This window comes from Salvelinus fontinalis, chromosome 12 (genome assembly GCF_029448725.1).
Source record: "Salvelinus fontinalis isolate EN_2023a chromosome 12, ASM2944872v1, whole genome shotgun sequence".
NCBI lineage: Eukaryota > Metazoa > Chordata > Actinopteri > Salmoniformes > Salmonidae > Salvelinus > Salvelinus fontinalis.
In genome coordinates this window covers 54,548,326-54,568,796 of record NC_074676.1, presented here as the reverse complement: position 1 = coordinate 54,568,796, position 20,471 = coordinate 54,548,326, and the positions used below count along the sequence as shown (strand labels likewise).

Here is a 20,471-nt window from a genome sequence, read left to right as displayed (position 1 = left end):
CCTTCAGAATGAGATGCTGGAGGAGGGCCAGGAGTACGCTGTGATGCTGTACACGTGGAGGAGCTGCTCCCGCGCCATCCCACAGGTAACCACCGCATGGCTGACTGATATACTGCTCTCATGTTATCCCACAGGTAACCTCCGCATGGCTGACTGATATACTGCTCTCATGTTATCCCACAGGTAACCTCCACATGGCTGACTGATATACTGCTCTCATGTTATTCCACAGGTAACCACCACATGGCTGACTGATATACTGCTCTCATGCTATCCCACAGGTAACCTCCACATGGCTGACTGATATACTGCTCTCATGTTATCCCACAGGTAACCACCGCATGGCTGACTGATATACTGCTCTCATGTTATCCCACAGGTAACCACCGCATGGCTGACTGATATACTGCTCTCATGTTATCCCACAGGTAACCACCGCATGGCTGACTGATATACTGCTCTCATGTTATCCCACAGGTAACCTCCACATGGCTGACTGATATACTGCTCTCATGCCATCCCACAGGTAACCACCGCATGGCTGACTGATATACTGCTCTCATGTTATCCCACAGGTAACCACCGCATGGCTGACTGATATACTGCTCTCATGTTATCCCACAGGTAACCTCCGCATGGCTGACTGATATACTGCTCTCATGTTATCCCACAGGTAACCTCCGCATGGCTGAGGCTGATCGGATACTCCACATAACTCTAACATTACAATCCATTTTTTAATTGTAGTTGAAAACTATTGTGGATCTTCATGCAACAGTATTGCTCATGATCCCCCATGTGTATTGCTCATGATCCCCCATGTGTATTGCTCATGATCCCCCATGTGTATTGCTCATGATCCCCAATGTGTATTGCTCATGATCCCCCATGTGTATTACTCATGATCCACCATGTGTATTGCTCATGATCCCCAATGTGTATTGCTCATGATCCACCATGTGTATTGCTCATGATCCACCATGTGTATTGCTCATGATTTCCCATGTTTATTGCTCATGATCCCCCATGTGTATTGCTCATGATCCACCATGTGTATTGCTCATGATTTCCCATGTTTATTGCTCATGATCCCCCATGTGTATTGCTCATGATCCCCCATGTGTATTGCTCATGATCCCCCATGTGTATTGTTCATGATCCACCATGTGTATTGCTCATGATCCACCATGTGTATTACTCATGATCCACCATGTGTATTGCTCATGATCCCCAATGTGTATTGCTCATGATCCACCATGTGTATTGCTCATGATCCACCATGTGTATTGCTCATGATTTCCCATGTTTATTGCTCATGATCCCCCATGTGTATTGCTCATGATCCCCCATGTGTATTGCTCATGATCCCCCATGTGTATTACTCATGATCCACCATGTGTATTGCTCATGATCCCCCATGTGTATTGCTCATGATCCCCCATGTGTATTGCTCATGATCCCCCATGTGTATTGTTCATGATCCACCATGTGTATTGCTCATGATCCACCATGTGTATTGCTCATGATCCCCCATGTGTATTGCTCATGATCCCCCATGTGTATTGCTCATGATCCCCCATGTGTATTGCTCATGATCCCCCATGTGTATTGCTCATGATCCCCCATGTGTATTGCTCATGATCCCCCATATGTATTGCTCATGATCCACCATGTGTATTACTCATGATCCACCATGTGTATTACTCATGATCCACCATGTGTATTACTCATGATTTCCCATGTGTATTACTCATGATCCACCATGTGTATTACTCATGATCCACCATGTGTATTGCTCATGATCCCCCATGTGTATTACTCATGATCCACCATGTCTTCCTCCCTCTATCAGGTGAAGTGTAATGAGCAGCCCAACAGAGTGGAGATCTATGAGAAGACAGTGGAGGTGCTGGAGCCTGAGGTCACCAAGCTCATGAACTTCATGTACTTCCAGGTAATACCAATCAGCCGGAGGCACCCTCCCCTCTCTCTCTCTCTGTCACACCAACCAGGCACCCTCCCCTCTCTCTCTCTCTGTCACACCAACCAGGCACCCTCCCCTCTCTCTCTCTCACACCAACCAGACACCCTCCCCTCTCTCTCTCTCACACCAACCAGACACCCTCACCTCTCTCTGTCACACCAACCAGACACCCTCACCTCTCTCTGTCACACCAACCAGACACCCCGACCTCTCTCTGTCACACCAACCAGACACCCTCACCTCTCTGTCACACCAACCAGACACCCTCACCTCTCTCTGTCACACCAACCAGACACCCTCTCCTCTCTCTGTCACACCAACTAGACACCCTCTCCTCTCTCTCTCTCTGTCACACCAACCAGACACCCTCACCTCTCTCTCTCTGTCACACCAACCAGACACCCTCACCTCTCTCTGTCACACCAACCAGACACCCTCTCCTCTCTCTCTCACACCAACCAGACACCCTCACCTCTCTCTGTCACACCAACCAGACACCCTCTCCTCTCTCTCTCACACCAACCAGACACCCTCACCTCTCTCTGTCACACCAACCAGACACCCTCTCCTCTCTCTGTCACACCAACCAGACACCCTCTCCTCCTCTCTCTCTGTCACACCAACCAGACACCCTCTCCTCTCTCTGTCACACCAACCAGACACCCTCTCCTCCTCTCTCTCTGTCACACCAACCAGACACCCCGACTTCTCTCTCTCTCTGTCACACCAACCAGACACCCTCTCCTCTCTCTCTCACACCAACCAGACACCCTCCTCTCTCTGTCACACCAACCAGACACCCTCACCTCTCTCTGTCACACCAACCAGACACCCCGACCTCTCTCTCTGTCACACCAACCAGACACCCTCACCTCTCTCTCTGTCACACCAACCAGACACCCCGGCCTCTCTCTCTGTCACACCAACCAGACACCCTCTCCTCTCTCTCTCTGTCACACCAACCAGACACCCTCTCCTCTCTCTCTCTGTCACACCAACCAGACACCCTCTCCTCTCTCTCTCTGTCACACCAACCAGACACCCCGACCTCTCTCTCTGTCACACCAACCAGACACCCTCACCTCTCTGTCACACCAACCAGACACCCCGACCTCTCTCTGTCACACCAACCAGACACCCTCACCTCTCTCTGTCACACCAACCAGACACCCTCACCTCTCTCTCTCTGTCACACCAACCAGACACCCTCCTCTCTCTGTCACACCAACCAGACACCCTCACCTCTCTCTGTCACACCAACCAGACACCCCGACCTCTCTCTCTGTCACACCAACCAGACACCCTCACCTCTCTCTCTGTCACACCAACCAGACACCCCGGCCTCTCTCTCTGTCACACCAACCAGACACCCTCTCCTCTCTCTCTCTGTCACACCAACCAGACACCCTCTCCTCCTCTCTCTCTGTCACACCAACCAGACACCCTCTCCTCTCTCTGTCACACCAACCAGACACCCTCTCCTCCTCTCTCTCTGTCACACCAACCAGACACCCTCTCCTCCTCTCTCTCTCTGTCACACCAACCAGGCACCCCGACCTCTCTCTCTGTCACACCAACCAGACACCCTCTCCTCTCTCTCTCACACCAACCAGACACCCTCCTCTCTCTGTCACACCAACCAGACACCCTCACCTCTCTCTGTCACACCAACCAGACACCCCGACCTCTCTCTCTGTCACACCAACCAGACACCCTCTCCTCTCTCTCTCTGTCACACCAACCAGACACCCTCTCCTCTCTCTCTCTGTCACACCAACCAGACACCCTCCTCTCTCTGTCACACCAACCAGACACCCTCACCTCTCTCTGTCACACCAACCAGACACCCCGACCTCTCTCTCTGTCACACCAACCAGACACCCCGACCTCTCTCTGTCACACCAACCAGACACCCTCACCTCTCTCTGTCACACCAACCAGACACCCTCTCCTCTCTCTCTCTGTCACACCAACCAGACACCCCGGCCTCTCTCTCTGTCACACCAACCAGACACCCTCACCTCTCTGTCACACCAACCAGACACCCTCACCTCTCTCTGTCACACCAACCAGACACCCTCACCTCTCTCTCTCACACCAACCAGACACCCTCTCCTCTCTCTCTCACACCAACCAGACACCCTCACCTCTCTCTGTCACACCAACCAGACACCCTCACCTCTCTGTCACACCAACCAGACACCCTCCTCTCTCTCTGTCACACCAACCAGACACCCCGGCCTCTCTCTCTGTCACACCAACCAGCAACACCATGTCCTGTGTGTAGATGTTCCCCCAGTGGTCTGTCCCTGCAGTGTCTTCCAGAAGTACAGGGAGTAGCCAGCATGTTGATACAGTAGACAGGGAGTAGCCAGCATGTTGATACAGTAGACAGGGAGTAGCCAGCACGTTGATACAGTAGACAGGGAGTAGCCAGCACGTTGATACAGTAGACAGGGAGTAGCCAGCACGTTGATACAGTAGACAGAGAGTAGCCAGGGAGTAGCCAGCACGTTGATACAGTAGACAGGGAGTAGCCAGCACGTTGATACAGTAGACAGGGAGTAGCCAGCATGTTGATACAGTAGACAGGGAGTAGCCAGCACGTTGATACAGTAGACAGGGAGTAGCCAGCACGTTGATACAGTAGACAGGGAGTAGCCAGCACGTTGATACAGTAGACAGAGAGTAGCCAGGGAGTAGCCAGCACGTTGATACAGTAGACAGGGAGTAGCCAGCACGTTGATACAGTAGACAGGGAGTAGCCAGCACGTTGATACAGTAGACAGGGAGTAGCCAGCACGTTGATACAGTAGACAGGGAGTAGCCAGGGAGTAGCCAGCACGTTGATACAGTAGGCAGGGAGTAGCCAGCACGTTGATACAGTAGACAGGGAGTAGCCAGCACGTTGATACAGTAGCCAGAGAGTAGCCAGCACGTTGATACAGTAGACAGCACGTTGATACAGTAGACAGCACGTTGATACAGTAGACAGGGAGTAGCCAGCACGTTGATACAGTAGACAGGGAGTAGCCAGCACGTTGATACAGTAGACAGAGAGTAGCCAGGGAGTAGCCAGGGAGTAGCCAGCACGTTGATACAGTAGACAGGGAGTAGACAGGGAGTAGCCAGCACGTTGATACAGTAGCCAGAGAGTAGCCAGGGAGTAGCCAGCACGTTGATACAGTAGACAGGGAGTAGCCAGCACGTTGATACAGTAGACAGGGAGTAGCCAGCACGTTGATACAGTAGACAGAGAGTAGCCAGCACGTTGATACAGTAGACAGAGAGTAGCCAGCACGTTGATACAGTAGCCAGGGAGTAGCCAGCACGTTGATACAGTAGACAGGGAGTAGCCAGCACGTTGATACAGTAGACAGGGAGTAGCCAGCACGTTGATACAGTAGACAGGGAGTAGCCAGCACGTTGATACAGTAGACAGGGAGTAGCCAGCACGTTGATACAGTAGACAGGGAGTAGCCAGCACGTTGATACAGTAGACAGGGAGTAGCCAGCACGTTGATACAGTAGACAGGGAGTAGACAGGGAGTAGCCAGCACGTTGATACAGTAGACAGGGAGTAGCCAGCACGTTGATACAGTAGACAGGGAGTAGCCAGGGAGTAGCCAGCACGTTGATACAGTAGACAGGGAGTAGCCAGCACGTTGATACAGTAGACAGGGAGTAGCCAGCACGTTGATACAGTAGACAGAGAGTAGCCAGCACGTTGATACAGTAGACAGGGAGTAGCCAGCACGTTGATACAGTAGACAGGGAGTAGCCAGCACGTTGATACAGTAGACAGAGAGTAGCCAGGGAGTAGCCAGCACGTTGATACAGTAGACAGGGAGTAGCCAGCACGTTGATACAGTAGACAGGGAGTAGCCAGCACGTTGATACAGTAGACAGGGAGTAGCCAGCACGTTGATACAGTAGACAGGGAGTAGCCAGCACGTTGATACAGTAGACAGAGAGTAGCCAGGGAGTAGCCAGCACGTTGATACAGTAGACAGGGAGTAGCCAGCACGTTGATACAGTAGACAGGGAGTAGCCAGCACGTTGATACAGTAGACAGGGAGTAGCCAGCACGTTGATACAGTAGACAGGGAGTAGCCAGGGAGTAGCCAGCACGTTGATACAGTAGGCAGGGAGTAGCCAGCACGTTGATACAGTAGACAGGGAGTAGCCAGCACGTTGATACAGTAGCCAGAGAGTAGCCAGCACGTTGATACAGTAGACAGCACGTTGATACAGTAGACAGCACGTTGATACAGTAGACAGGGAGTAGCCAGCACGTTGATACAGTAGACAGGGAGTAGCCAGCACGTTGATACAGTAGACAGAGAGTAGCCAGGGAGTAGCCAGGGAGTAGCCAGCACGTTGATACAGTAGACAGGGAGTAGACAGGGAGTAGCCAGCACGTTGATACAGTAGCCAGAGAGTAGCCAGGGAGTAGCCAGCACGTTGATACAGTAGACAGGGAGTAGCCAGCACGTTGATACAGTAGACAGGGAGTAGCCAGCACGTTGATACAGTAGACAGAGAGTAGCCAGCACGTTGATACAGTAGACAGAGAGTAGCCAGCACGTTGATACAGTAGCCAGGGAGTAGCCAGCACGTTGATACAGTAGACAGGGAGTAGCCAGCACGTTGATACAGTAGACAGGGAGTAGCCAGCACGTTGATACAGTAGACAGGGAGTAGCCAGCACGTTGATACAGTAGACAGGGAGTAGCCAGCACGTTGATACAGTAGACAGGGAGTAGCCAGCACGTTGATACAGTAGACAGGGAGTAGCCAGCACGTTGATACAGTAGACAGGGAGTAGACAGGGAGTAGCCAGCACGTTGATACAGTAGACAGGGAGTAGCCAGCACGTTGATACAGTAGACAGGGAGTAGCCAGGGAGTAGCCAGCACGTTGATACAGTAGACAGGGAGTAGCCAGCACGTTGATACAGTAGACAGGGAGTAGCCAGCACGTTGATACAGTAGACAGAGAGTAGCCAGCACGTTGATACAGTAGACAGGGAGTAGCCAGCACGTTGATACAGTAGACAGGGAGTAGCCAGCACGTTGATACAGTAGACAGAGAGTAGCCAGGGAGTAGCCAGCACGTTGATACAGTAGACAGGGAGTAGCCAGCACGTTGATACAGTAGACAGAGAGTAGCCAGGGAGTAGCCAGCACGTTGATACAGTAGACAGGGAGTAGCCAGCACGTTGATACAGTAGACAGAGAGTAGCCAGGGAGTAGCCAGAACGTTGATACAGTAGCCAGGGAGTAGCCAGCACGTTGATACAGTAGGCAGGGAGTAGCCAGCACGTTGATACAGTAGACAGAGAGTAGCCAGGGAGTAGCCAGCACGTTGATACAGTAGACAGAGAGTAGCCAGGGAGTAGCCAGCACGTTGATACAGTAGACAGGGAGTAGCCAGCACGTTGATACAGTAGACAGAGAGTAGCCAGCACGTTGATACAGTAGACAGAGAGTAGCCAGCACGTTGATACAGTAGACAGGGAGTAGCCAGCACGTTGATACAGTAGACAGGGAGTAGCCAGCACGTTGATACAGTAGACAGGGAGTAGCCAGCACGTTGATACAGTAGACAGAGAGTAGCCAGCATGTTGATACAGTAGACAGGGAGTAGCCAGCACGTTGATACAGTAGACAGGGAGTAGCCAGCACGTTGATACAGTAGACAGGGAGTAGCCAGCACGTTGATACAGTAGACAGGGAGTAGCCAGGGAGTAGCCAGCACGTTGATACAGTAGGCAGGGAGTAGCCAGCACGTTGATACAGTAGACAGGGAGTAGCCAGCACGTTGATACAGTAGACAGAGAGTAGCCAGGGAGTAGCCAGCACGTTGATACAGTAGACAGGGAGTAGCCAGCACGTTGATACAGTAGACAGGGAGTAGCCAGGGAGTAGCCAGCACGTTGATACAGTAGACAGAGAGTAGCCAGGGAGTAGCCAGCACGTTGATACAGTAGACAGGGAGTAGCCAGCACGTTGATACAGTAGACAGGGAGTAGCCAGGGAGTAGCCAGCACGTTGATGCAGTAGACAGGGAGTAGCCAGCACGTTGATACAGTAGACAGCACGTTGATACAGTAGACAGGGAGTAGCCAGCACGTTGATACAGTAGACAGGGAGTAGCCAGCACGTTGATACAGTAGCCAGGGAGTAGCCAGCACGTTGATACAGTAGACAGGGAGTAGCCAGCACGTTGATACAGTAGCCAGGGAGTAGCCAGCATGTTGATACAGTAGACAGGGAGTAGCCAGCACGTTGATACAGTAGACAGAGAGTAGCCAGCACGTTGATACAGTAGACAGGGAGTAGCCAGGGAGTAGCCAGCACGTTGATACAGTAGACAGGGAGTAGCCAGGGAGTAGCCAGCACGTTGATACAGTAGACAGGGAGTAGCCAGCACGTTGATACAGTAGACAGGGAGTAGCCAGCACGTTGATACAGTAGACAGGGAGTAGCCAGCACGTTGATACAGTAGACAGAGAGTAGCCAGCACGTTGATACAGTAGACAGAGAGTAGCCAGCACGTTGATACAGTAGACAGGGAGTAGCCAGCACGTTGATACAGTAGACAGGGAGTAGCCAGCACGTTGATACAGTAGACAGGGAGTAGCCAGCACGTTGATACAGTAGACAGGGAGTAGACAGGGAGTAGCCAGCACGTTGATACAGTAGCCAGGGAGTAGCCAGCACGTTGATACAGTAGACAGAGAGTAGCCAGCACGTTGATACAGTAGCCAGGGAGTAGCCAGCACGTTGATACAGTAGACAGGGAGTAGCCAGCACGTTGATACAGTAGCCAGGGAGTAGCCAGCACGTTGATACAGTAGGCAGAGAGTAGCCAGCACGTTGATACAGTAGACAGGGAGTAGCCAGCACGTTGATACAGTAGACAGGGAGTAGCCAGGGAGTAGCCAGCACGTTGATACAGTAGGCAGGGAGTAGCCAGCACGTTGATACAGTAGACAGGGAGTAGCCAGCACGTTGATACAGTAGACAGAGAGTAGCCAGGGAGTAGCCAGCACGTTGATACAGTAGACAGGGAGTAGCCAGCACGTTGATACAGTAGACAGGGAGTAGCCAGGGAGTAGCCAGCACGTTGATACATTAGACAGAGAGTAGCCAGGGAGTAGCCAGCACGTTGATACAGTAGACAGGGAGTAGCCAGCACGTTAATACAGTAGACAGGGAGTAGCCAGGGAGTAGCCAGCACGTTGATGCAGTAGACAGGGAGTAGCCAGCACGTTGATACAGTAGACAGCACGTTGATACAGTAGACACGGAGTAGCCAGCACGTTGATACAGTAGACAGGGAGTAGCCAGCACGTTGATACAGTAGCCAGGGAGTAGCCAGCACGTTGATACAGTAGACAGGGAGTAGCCAGCACGTTGATACAGTAGCCAGGGAGTAGCCAGCATGTTGATACAGTAGACAGGGAGTAGCCAGCACGTTGATACAGTAGACAGAGAGTAGCCAGCACGTTGATACAGTAGACAGGGAGTAGCCAGGGAGTAGCCAGCACGTTGATACAGTAGACAGGGAGTAGCCAGGGAGTAGCCAGCACGTTGATACAGTAGACAGGGAGTAGCCAGCACGTTGATACAGTAGACAGGGAGTAGCCAGCACGTTGATACAGTAGACAGGGAGTAGCCAGCACGTTGATACAGTAGACAGAGAGTAGCCAGCACGTTGATACAGTAGACAGAGAGTAGCCAGCACGTTGATACAGTAGACAGGGAGTAGCCAGCACGTTGATACAGTAGACAGGGAGTAGCCAGCACGTTGATACAGTAGACAGGGAGTAGCCAGCACGTTGATACAGTAGACAGGGAGTAGACAGGGAGTAGCCAGCACGTTGATACAGTAGCCAGGGAGTAGCCAGCACGTTGATACAGTAGACAGAGAGTAGCCAGCACGTTGATACAGTAGCCAGGGAGTAGCCAGCACGTTGATACAGTAGACAGGGAGTAGCCAGCACGTTGATACAGTAGCCAGGGAGTAGCCAGCACGTTGATACAGTAGGCAGAGAGTAGCCAGCACGTTGATACAGTAGACAGGGAGTAGCCAGGGAGTAGCCAGCACGTTGATACAGTAGACAGGGAGTAGCCAGGGAGTAGCCAGCACGTTGATACAGTAGGCAGGGAGTAGCCAGGGAGTAGCCAGCACGTTGATACAGTAGACAGGGAGTAGCCAGCACGTTGATACAGTAGACAGGGAGTAGCCAGCACGTTGATACAGTAGACAGGGAGTAGCCAGGGAGTAGCCAGCACGTTGATACAGTAGACAGAGAGTAGCCAGGGAGTAGCCAGCACGTTGATACAGTAGACAGGGAGTAGCCAGCACGTTGATACAGTAGCCAGGGAGTAGCCAGCACGTTGATACAGTAGACAGGGAGTAGCCAGCACGTTGATACAGTAGCCAGGGAGTAGCCAGCATGTTGATACAGTAGACAGGGAGTAGCCAGCACGTTGATACAGTAGACAGGGAGTAGCCAGCACGTTGATACAGTAGACAGGGAGTAGCCAGCACGTTGATACAGTAGCCAGGGAGTAGCCAGCACGTTGATACAGTAGCCAGGGAGTAGCCAGCACGTTGATACAGTAGACAGAGAGTAGCCAGCACGTTGATACAGTAGACAGCACGTTGATACAGTAGCCAGAGAGTAGCCAGCACGTTGATACAGTAGACAGAGAGTAGCCAGCACGTTGATACAGTAGCCAGAGAGTAGCCAGCACGTTGATACAGTAGCCAGAGAGTAGCCAGCACGTTGATACAGTAGACAGGGAGTAGCCAGCACGTTGATACAGTAGACAGGGAGTAGCCAGCACGTTGATACAGTAGACAGGGAGTAGCCAGCACGTTGATACAGTAGACAGGGAGTAGCCAGCACGTTGATACAGTAGACAGGGAGTAGCCAGCACGTTGATACAGTAGACAGGGAGTAGACAGCACGTTGATACAGTAGACAGGGAGTAGACAGCACGTTGATACAGTAGACAGGGAGTAGCCAGCACGTTGATACAGTAGACAGAGAGTAGCCAGGGAGTAGCCAGCACGTTGATACAGTAGACAGGGAGTAGACAGCACGTTGATACAGTAGACAGAGAGTAGCCAGCACGTTGATACAGTAGACAGGGAGTAGCCAGGGAGTAGCCAGCACGTTGATACAGTAGGCAGGGAGTAGCCAGCACGTTGATACAGTAGACAGGGAGTAGCCAGCACGTTGATACAGTAGACAGGGAGTAGCCAGCACGTTGATACAGTAGACAGGGAGTAGACAGCACGTTGATACAGTAGACAGAGAGTAGACAGCACGTTGATACAGTAGACAGGGAGTAGCCAGCACGTTGATACAGTAGACAGGGAGTAGACAGCACGTTGATACAGTAGACAGGGAGTAGCCAGCACGTTGATACAGTAGACAGGGAGTAGCCAGCACGTTGATACAGTAGACAGGGAGTAGCCAGCACGTTGATACAGTAGACAGGGAGTAGACAGCACGTTGATACAGTAGACAGAGAGTAGCCAGCACGTTGATACAGTAGACAGGGAGTAGCCAGGGAGTAGCCAGCACGTTGATACAGTAGGCAGGGAGTAGCCAGCACGTTGATACAGTAGACAGGGAGTAGCCAGGGAGTAGCCAGCACGTTGATACAGTAGCCAGGGAGTAGCCAGCACGTTGATACAGTAGACAGGGAGTAGCCAGGGAGTAGCCAGCACGTTGATACAGTAGACAGGGAGTAGCCAGCACGTTGATACAGTAGCCAGGGAGTAGCCAGCACGTTGATACAGTAGCCAGGGAGTAGCCAGCACGTTGATACAGTAGACAGGGAGTAGCCAGCACGTTGATACAGTAGACAGGGAGTAGCCAGGGAGTAGCCAGCACGTTGATACAGTAGACAGGGAGTAGCCAGCACGTTGATACAGTAGACAGGGAGTAGCCAGCACGTTGATACAGTAGACAGGGAGTAGCCAGGGAGTAGCCAGCACATTGATACAGTAGACAGGGAGTAGCCAGCACGTTGATACAGTAGACAGGGAGTAGCCAGCACGTTGATACAGTAGACAGGGAGTAGCCAGCACGTTGATACAGTAGACAGGGAGTAGCCAGCACGTTGATACAGTAGACAGGGAGTAGCCAGCACGTTGATACAGTAGACAGGGAGTAGCCAGGGAGTAGCCAGCACGTTGATACAGTAGACAGGGAGTAGCCAGCACGTTGATACAGTAGACAGGGAGTAGACAGGGAGTAGCCAGCACGTTGATACAGTAGACAGGGAGTAGCCAGCACGTTGATACAGTAGACAGGGAGTAGCCAGCACGTTGATACAGTAGCCAGGGAGTAGCCAGCACGTTGATACAGTAGACAGGGAGTAGCCAGCACGTTGATACAGTAGACAGGGAGTAGCCAGCACGTTGATACAGTAGACAGAGAGTAGCCAGCACGTTGATACAGTAGACAGAGAGTAGCCAGGGAGAAGCCAGCACGTTGATACAGTAGACAGCACGTTGATACAGTAGACAGAGAGTAGCCAGGGAGTTGCCAGCACGTTGATACAGTAGACAGAGAGTAGCCAGCACGTTGATACAGTAGACAGGGAGTAGACAGAGAGTAGCCAGCACGTTGATACAGTAGCCAGGGAGTAGCCAGGGAGTAGCCAGCACGTTGATACAGTAGACAGGGAGTAGCCAGCACGTTGATACAGTAGACAGGGAGTAGCCAGGGAGTAGCCAGCACGTTGATACAGTAGACAGGGAGTAGCCAGCACGTTGATACAGTAGACAGAGAGTAGCCAGCACGTTGATACAGTAGATAGGGAGTAGCCAGCACGTTGATACAGTAGACAGGGAGTAGCCAGGGAGTAGCCAGCACGTTGATACAGTAGACAGGGAGTAGCCAGGGAGTAGCCAGCACGTTGATACAGTAGACAGGGAGTAGCCAGGGAGTAGCCAGCACGTTGATACAGTAGACAGGGAGTAGCCAGGGAGTAGCCAGGGAGTAGCCAGCACGTTGATACAGTAGACAGGGAGTAGCCAGGGAGTAGCCAGCACGTTGATACAGTAGACAGGGAGTAGCCAGCACGTTGATACAGTAGACAGGGAGTAGCCAGGGAGTAGCCAGCACGTTGATACAGTAGACAGGGAGTAGCCAGCACGTTGATACAGTAGACAGGGAGTAGACAGAGAGTAGCCAGCACGTTGATACAGTAGGCAGGGAGTAGCCAGCACGTTGATACAGTAGCCAGCACGTTGATACAGTAGACAGGGAGTAGCCAGCACGTTGATACAGTAGACAGGGAGTAGACAGGGAGTAGCCAGCACGTTGATACAGTAGACAGGGAGTAGCCAGGGAGTAGCCAGCACGTTGATACAGTAGACAGGGAGTAGCCAGCACGTTGATACAGTAGACAGGGAGTAGCCAGCACGTTGATACAGTAGACAGAGAGTAGCCAGCACGTTGATACAGTAGACAGGGAGTAGCCAGCACGTTGATACAGTAGACAGGGAGTTGCCAGCACGTTGATACAGTAGACAGGGAGTAGCCAGCACGTTGATACAGTAGACAGGGAGTAGCCAGCACGTTGATACAGTAGAAAGGGAGTAGACAGCACGTTGATACAGTAGACAGGGAGTAGCCAGGGAGTAGCCAGCACGTTGATACAGTAGACAGGGAGTAGCCAGCACGTTGATACAGTAGGCAGGGAGTAGCCAGCACGTTGATACAGTAGACAGGGAGTAGCCAGCACGTTGATACAGTAGACAGAGAGTAGCCAGCACGTTGATACAGTAGACAGAGAGTAGCCAGGGAGTAGCCAGCACGTTGATACAGTAGACAGGGAGTAGCCAGGGAGTAGCCAGCACGTTGATACAGTAGACAGAGAGTAGCCAGCACGTTGATACAGTAGACAGGGAGTAGCCAGCACGTTGATACAGTAGACAGGGAGTAGCCAGCACGTTGATACAGTAGACAGAGAGTAGCCAGCACGTTGATACAGTAGACAGGGAGTAGCCAGCACGTTGATACAGTAGACAGAGAGTAGCCAGCACGTTGATACAGTAGACAGGGAGTAGCCAGCACGTTGATACAGTAGCCAGGGAGTAGCCAGGGAGTAGCCAGCACGTTGATACAGTAGACAGCACGTGATACAGTAGACAGGGAGTAGCCAGCACGTTGATACAGTAGACAGAGAGTAGCCAGCACGTTGATACAGTAGGCAGGGAGTAGCCAGCACGTTGATACAGTAGACAGGGAGTAGCCAGCACGTTGATACAGTAGACAGGGAGTAGCCAGCACGTTGATACAGTAGGCAGGGAGTAGCCAGCACGTTGATACAGTAGACAGGGAGTAGCCAGGGAGTAGCCAGCACGTTGATACAGTAGACAGGGAGTAGCCAGCACGTTGATGCAGTAGGCAGAGAGTAGCCAGCACGTTGATACAGTAGGCAGGGAGTAGCCAGCACGTTGATACAGTAGCCAGGGAGTAGCCAGCACGTTGATACAGTAGACAGAGAGTAGCCAGCACGTTGATACAGTAGACAGAGATTAGCCAGCACGTTGATACAGTAGACAGGGAGTAGCCAGCGCGTTGATACAGTAGACAGGGAGTAGCCAGCACGTTGATACAGTAGACAGGGAGTAGCCAGCACGTTGATACAGTAGACAGGGAGTAGCCAGCACGTTGATACAGTAGGCAGGGAGTAGCCAGCACGTTGATACAGTAGACAGGGAGTAGCCAGGGAGTAGCCAGCACGTTGATACAGTAGACAGGGAGTAGCCAGCACGTTGATACAATAGACAGGGAGTAGCCAGCACGTTGATACAGTAGGCAGGGAGTAGCCAGCACGTTGATACAGTAGACAGGGAGTAGCCAGCACGTTGATACAGTAGACAGGGAGTAGCCAGCACGTTGATACAGTAGACAGAGAGTAGCCAGCACGTTGATACAGTAGACAGGGAGTAGCCAGCACGTTGATACAGTAGCCAGGGAGTAGCCAGGGAGTAGCCAGCACGTTGATACAGTAGACAGCACGTTGATACAGTAGACAGGGAGTAGCCAGCACGTTGATACAGTAGACAGAGAGTAGCCAGCACGTTGATACAGTAGACAGAGAGTAGCCAGCACGTTGATACAGTAGACAGGGAGTAGCCAGCACGTTGATACAGTAGACAGGGAGTAGCCAGCACGTTGATACAGTAGACAGAGAGTAGCCAGCACGTTGATACAGTAGCCAGGGAGTAGCCAGCACGTTGATACAGTAGACAGCACGTTGATACAGTAGCCAGGGAGTAGCCAGCACGTTGATACAGTAGACAGCACGTTGATACAGTAGCCAGGGAGTAGCCAGCACGTTGATACAGTAGACAGCACGTTGATACAGTAGACAGGGAGTAGCCAGCACGTTGATACAGTAGACAGAGAGTAGCCAGCACGTTGATACAGTAGGCAGGGAGTAGCCAGCACGTTGATACAGTAGACAGGGAGTAGCCAGCACGTTGATACAGTAGACAGGGAGTAGCCAGCACGTTGATACAGTAGGCAGGGAGTAGCCAGCACGTTGATACAGTAGACAGGGAGTAGCCAGGGAGTAGCCAGCACGTTGATACAGTAGACAGGGAGTAGCCAGCACGTTGATACAGTAGACAGGGAGTAGCCAGCACGTTGATGCAGTAGGCAGAGAGTAGCCAGCACGTTGATACAGTAGGCAGGGAGTAGCCAGCACGTTGATACAGTAGCCAGGGAGTAGCCAGCACGTTGATACAGTAGACAGAGAGTAGCCAGCACGTTGATACAGTAGACAGAGATTAGCCAGCACGTTGATACAGTAGACAGGGAGTAGCCAGCGCGTTGATACAGTAGACAGGGAGTAGCCAGCACGTTGATACAGTAGACAGGGAGTAGCCAGCACGTTGATACAGTAGACAGGGAGTAGCCAGCACGTTGATACAGTAGGCAGGGAGTAGCCAGCACGTTGATACAGTAGACAGGGAGTAGCCAGGGAGTAGCCAGCACGTTGATACAGTAGACAGGGAGTAGCCAGCACGTTGATACAGTAGACAGGGAGTAGCCAGCACGTTGATACAGTAGGCAGAGAGTAGCCAGCACGTTGTTACAGTAGGCAGGGAGTAGCCAGCACGTTGATACAGTAGACAGGGAGTAGCCAGGGAGTAGCCAGCACGTTGATACAGTAGACAGGGAGTAGCCAGGGAGTAGCCAGCACGTTGATACAGTAGACAGGGAGTAGCCAGGGAGTAGCCAGCACGTTGATACAGTAGACAGGGAGTAGCCAGGGAGTAGCCAGCACGTTGATACAGTAGACAGGGAGTAGCCAGGGAGTAGCCAGCACGTTGATACAGTAGACAGGGAGTAGCCAGGGAGTAGCCAGCACGTTGATACAGTAGACAGGGAGTAGCCAGCACGTTGATACAGTAGACAGGGAGTAGCCAGGGAGTAGCCAGCACGTTGATACAGTAGACAGAGAGTAGCCAGCACGTTGATACAGTAGACAGGGAGTAGCCAGCACGTTGATACAGTAGGCAGGGAGTAGCCAGCACGTTGACACAGTAGACAGGGAGTAGCCAGGGAGTAGCCAGCACGTTGATACAGTAGACAGGGAGTAGCCAGCACGTTGATACAGTAGACAGAGAGTAGCCAGCACGTTGATACAGTAGGCAGGGAGTAGCCAGGGAGTAGCCAGCACGTTGATACAGTAGGCAGAGAGTAGCCAGCACGTTGATACAGTAGACAGGGAGTAGCCAGCACGTTTATACAGTAGACAGGGAGTAGCCAGCACGTTGATACAGTAGACAGGGAGTAGCCAGCACGTTGATACAGTAGACAGGGAGTAGCCAGCACGTTGATACAGTAGACAGGGAGTAGCCAGCACGTTGATACAGTAGACAGGGAGTAGCCAGCACGTTGATACAGTAGACAGGGAGTAGCCAGCACGTTGATACAGTAGACAGGGAGTAGCCAGCACGTTGATACAGTAGACAGGGAGTAGCCAGCACGTTGATACAGTAGACAGGGAGTAGCCAGCACGTTGATACAGTAGCCAGGGAGTAGCCAGGGAGTAGCCAGCACGTTGATACAGTAGACAGGGAGTAGCCAGCACGTTGATACAGTAGGCAGAGAGTAGCCAGCACGTTGATACAGTAGGCAGGGAGTAGCCAGCACGTTGATACAGTAGACAGGGAGTAGCCAGCACGTTGATACAGTAGCCAGGGAGTAGCCAGCACGTTGATACAGTAGACAGGGAGTAGCCAGCACGTTGATACAGTAGACAGGGAGTAGCCAGGGAGTAGCCAGCACGTTGATACAGTAGACAGGGAGTAGCCAGGGAGTAGCCAGCACGTTGATACAGGAGACAGGGAGTAGCCAGGGAGTAGCCAGCACGTTGATACAGTAGACAGGGAGTAGCCAGGGAGTAGCCAGCACGTTGATACAGTAGCCAGGGAGTAGCCAGCACGTTGATACAGTAGACAGAGAGTAGCCAGCACGTTGATACAGTAGACAGGGAGTAGCCAGCATGTTGATACAGTAGACAGGGAGTAGCCAGGGAGTAGCCAGCACGTTGATACAGTAGACAGGGAGTAGCCAGCACATTGATACAGTAGACAGGGAGTAGCCAGCACGTTGATACAGTAGACAGGGAGTAGCCAGCACGTTGATACAGTAGACAGGGAGTAGCCAGCACGTTGATACAGTAGACAGGGAGTAGCCAGCACGTTGATACAGTAGACAGGGAGTAGCCAGGGAGTAGCCAGCACGTTGATACAGTAGACAGAGAGTAGCCAGCACGTTGATACAGTAGGCAGAGAGTAGCCAGGGAGTAGCCAGCACGTTGATACAGTAGACAGCACGTTGATACAGTAGACAGGGAGTAGCCAGCACGTTGATACAGTAGACAGGGAGTAGCCAGGGAGTAGCCAGCACGTTGATACAGTAGACAGAGAGTAGCCAGGGAGTAGCCAGCACGTTGATACAGTAGACAGGGAGTAGCCAGGGAGTAGCCAGCACGTTGATACAGTAGCCAGGGAGTAGCCAGCACGTTGATACAGTAGACAGGGAGTAGCCAGCACGTTGATACAGTAGACAGGGAGTAGCCAGGGAGTAGCCAGCACGTTGATACAGTAGACAGGGAGTAGCCAGGGAGTAGCCAGCACGTTGATACAGTAGCCAGGGAGTAGCCAGCACGTTGATACAGTAGACAGGGAGTAGCCAGCACGTTGATACAGTAGCCAGGGAGTAGCCAGCACGTTGATACAGTAGACAGAGAGTAGCCAGCACGTTGATACAGTAGACAGAGAGTAGACAGCACGTTGATACAGTAGACAGGGAGTAGCCAGCACGTTGATACAGTAGACAGGGAGTAGCCAGCACGTTGATACAGTAGACAGAGAGTAGCCAGCACGTTGATACAGTAGACAGCACGTTGATACAGTAGACAGGGAGTAGCCAGCATGTTGATACAGTAGACAGAGAGTAGCCAGCACGTTGATACAGTAGACAGAGAGTAGCCAGCACGTTGATACAGTAGACAGGGAGTAGCCAGCACGTTGATACAGTAGACAGGGAGTAGCCAGCACGTTGATACAGTAGACAGGGAGTAGCCAGCACGTTGATACAGTAGACAGGGAGTAGCCAGCACGTTGATACAGTAGACAGAGAGTAGCCAGCACGTTGATACAGTAGACAGCACGTTGATACAGTAGACAGGGAGTAGCCAGCACGTTGATACAGTAGACAGAGAGTAGCCAGCACGTTGATACAGTAGCCAGGGAGTAGCCAGCACGTTGATACAGTAGACAGAGAGTAGCCAGCACGTTGATACAGTAGACAGGGAGTAGACAGAGAGTAGCCAGCACGTTGATACAGTAGACAGGGACTAGCCAGCACGTTGATACAGTAGACAGGGAGTAGCCAGGGAGTAGCCAGCACGTTGATACAGTAGACAGGGACTAGCCAGCACGTTGATACAGTAGACAGGGAGTAGCCAGGGAGTAGCCAGCACGTTGATACAGTAGACAGAGAGTAGCCAGCACGTTGATACAGTAGACAGGGAGTAGCCAGCACGTTGATACAGTAGCCAGCACGTTGATACAGTAGCCAGGGAGTAGCCAGCACGTTGATACAGTAGCCAGCACGTTGATACAGTAGCCAGGGAGTAGCCAGCACGTTGATACAGTAGACAGGGAGTAGCCAGCACGTTGATACAGTAGACAGAGAGTAGCCAGCACGTTGATACAGTAGACAGGGAGTAGCCAGCACGTTGATACAGTAGACAGGGAGTAGCCAGCACGTTGATACAGTAGCCAGAGAGTAGCCAGCACGTTGATACAGTAGACAGGGAGTAGCCAGGGAGTAGCCAGCACGTTGATACAGTAGACAGGGAGTAGCCAGGGAGTAGCCAGCACGTTGATACAGTAGCCAGGGAGTAGCCAGCACGTTGATACAGTAGACAGGGAGTAGCCAGCACGTTGATACAGTAGACAGGGAGTAGCCAGGGAGTAGCCAGCACGTTGATACAGTAGCCAGGGAGTAGCCAGGGAGTAGCCAGCACGTTGATACAGTAGCCAGAGAGTAGCCAGGGAGTAGCCAGCACGTTGATACAGTAGACAGAGAGTAGCCAGCACGTTGATACAGTAGACAGAGAGTAGCCAGGGAGTAGCCAGCACGTTGATACAGTAGACAGGGAGTAGCCAGCACGTTGATACAGTAGCCAGGGAGTAGCCAGCACGTTGATACAGTAGACAGGGAGTAGCCAGCACGTTGATACAGTAGGCAGGGAGTAGACAGGGAATAGCCAGCACGTTGATACAGTAGACAGGGAGTAGCCAGCACGTTGATACAGTAGACAGGGAGTAGCCAGCACGTTGATACAGTAGACAGGGAGTAGCCAGCACGTTGATACAGTAGACAGGGAGTAGCCAGCACGTTGATACAGTAGGCAGGGAGTAGCCAGCACGTTGATACAGTAGACAGGGAGTAGCCAGCACGTTGATACAGTAGACAGAGAGTAGCCAGGGAGTAGCCAGCACGTTGATACAGTAGACAGGGAGTAGCCAGCACGTTGATACAGTAGACAGGGAGTAGCCAGCACGTTGATACAGTAGACAGGGAGTAGCCAGCACGTTGATACAGTAGGCAGAGAGTAGCCAGCACGTTGATACAGTAGCCAGGGAGTAGCCAGGGAGTAGCCAGGGAGTAGCCAGCACGTTGATACAGTAGACAGAGAGTAGCCAGCACGTTGATACAGTAGACAGGGAGTAGCCAGAGAGTAGCCAGCACGTTGATACAGTAGACAGGGAGTAGACAGGGAGTAGCCAGCACGTTGATACAGTAGCCAGGGAGTAGCCAGGGAGTAGCCAGCACGTTGATACAGTAGACAGGGAGTAGCCAGCACGTTGATACAGTAGCCAGGGATAGCCAGCACGTTGATACAGTAGACAGGGA

General features: G+C 52.1%; 1 protein-coding gene across 3 annotated transcripts in view; it reads left to right on the top strand.

The window, feature by feature from the left end:
• LOC129867605 (cytoplasmic FMR1-interacting protein 1 homolog) overlaps nucleotides 1–20,471 on the top strand; it is a 225,438-nt gene that overhangs the window by 24,263 nt on the left and 180,704 nt on the right. For all 3 annotated transcript variants that reach the window (XM_055941111.1, XM_055941110.1, XM_055941112.1), the window contains 2 exons: nucleotides 8–85; nucleotides 1,853–1,954. In XM_055941111.1, coding sequence (XP_055797086.1) covers nucleotides 8–85; nucleotides 1,853–1,954 — 180 coding nt within the window. The remainder of the gene's footprint in view (nucleotides 1–7; nucleotides 86–1,852; nucleotides 1,955–20,471) is intronic.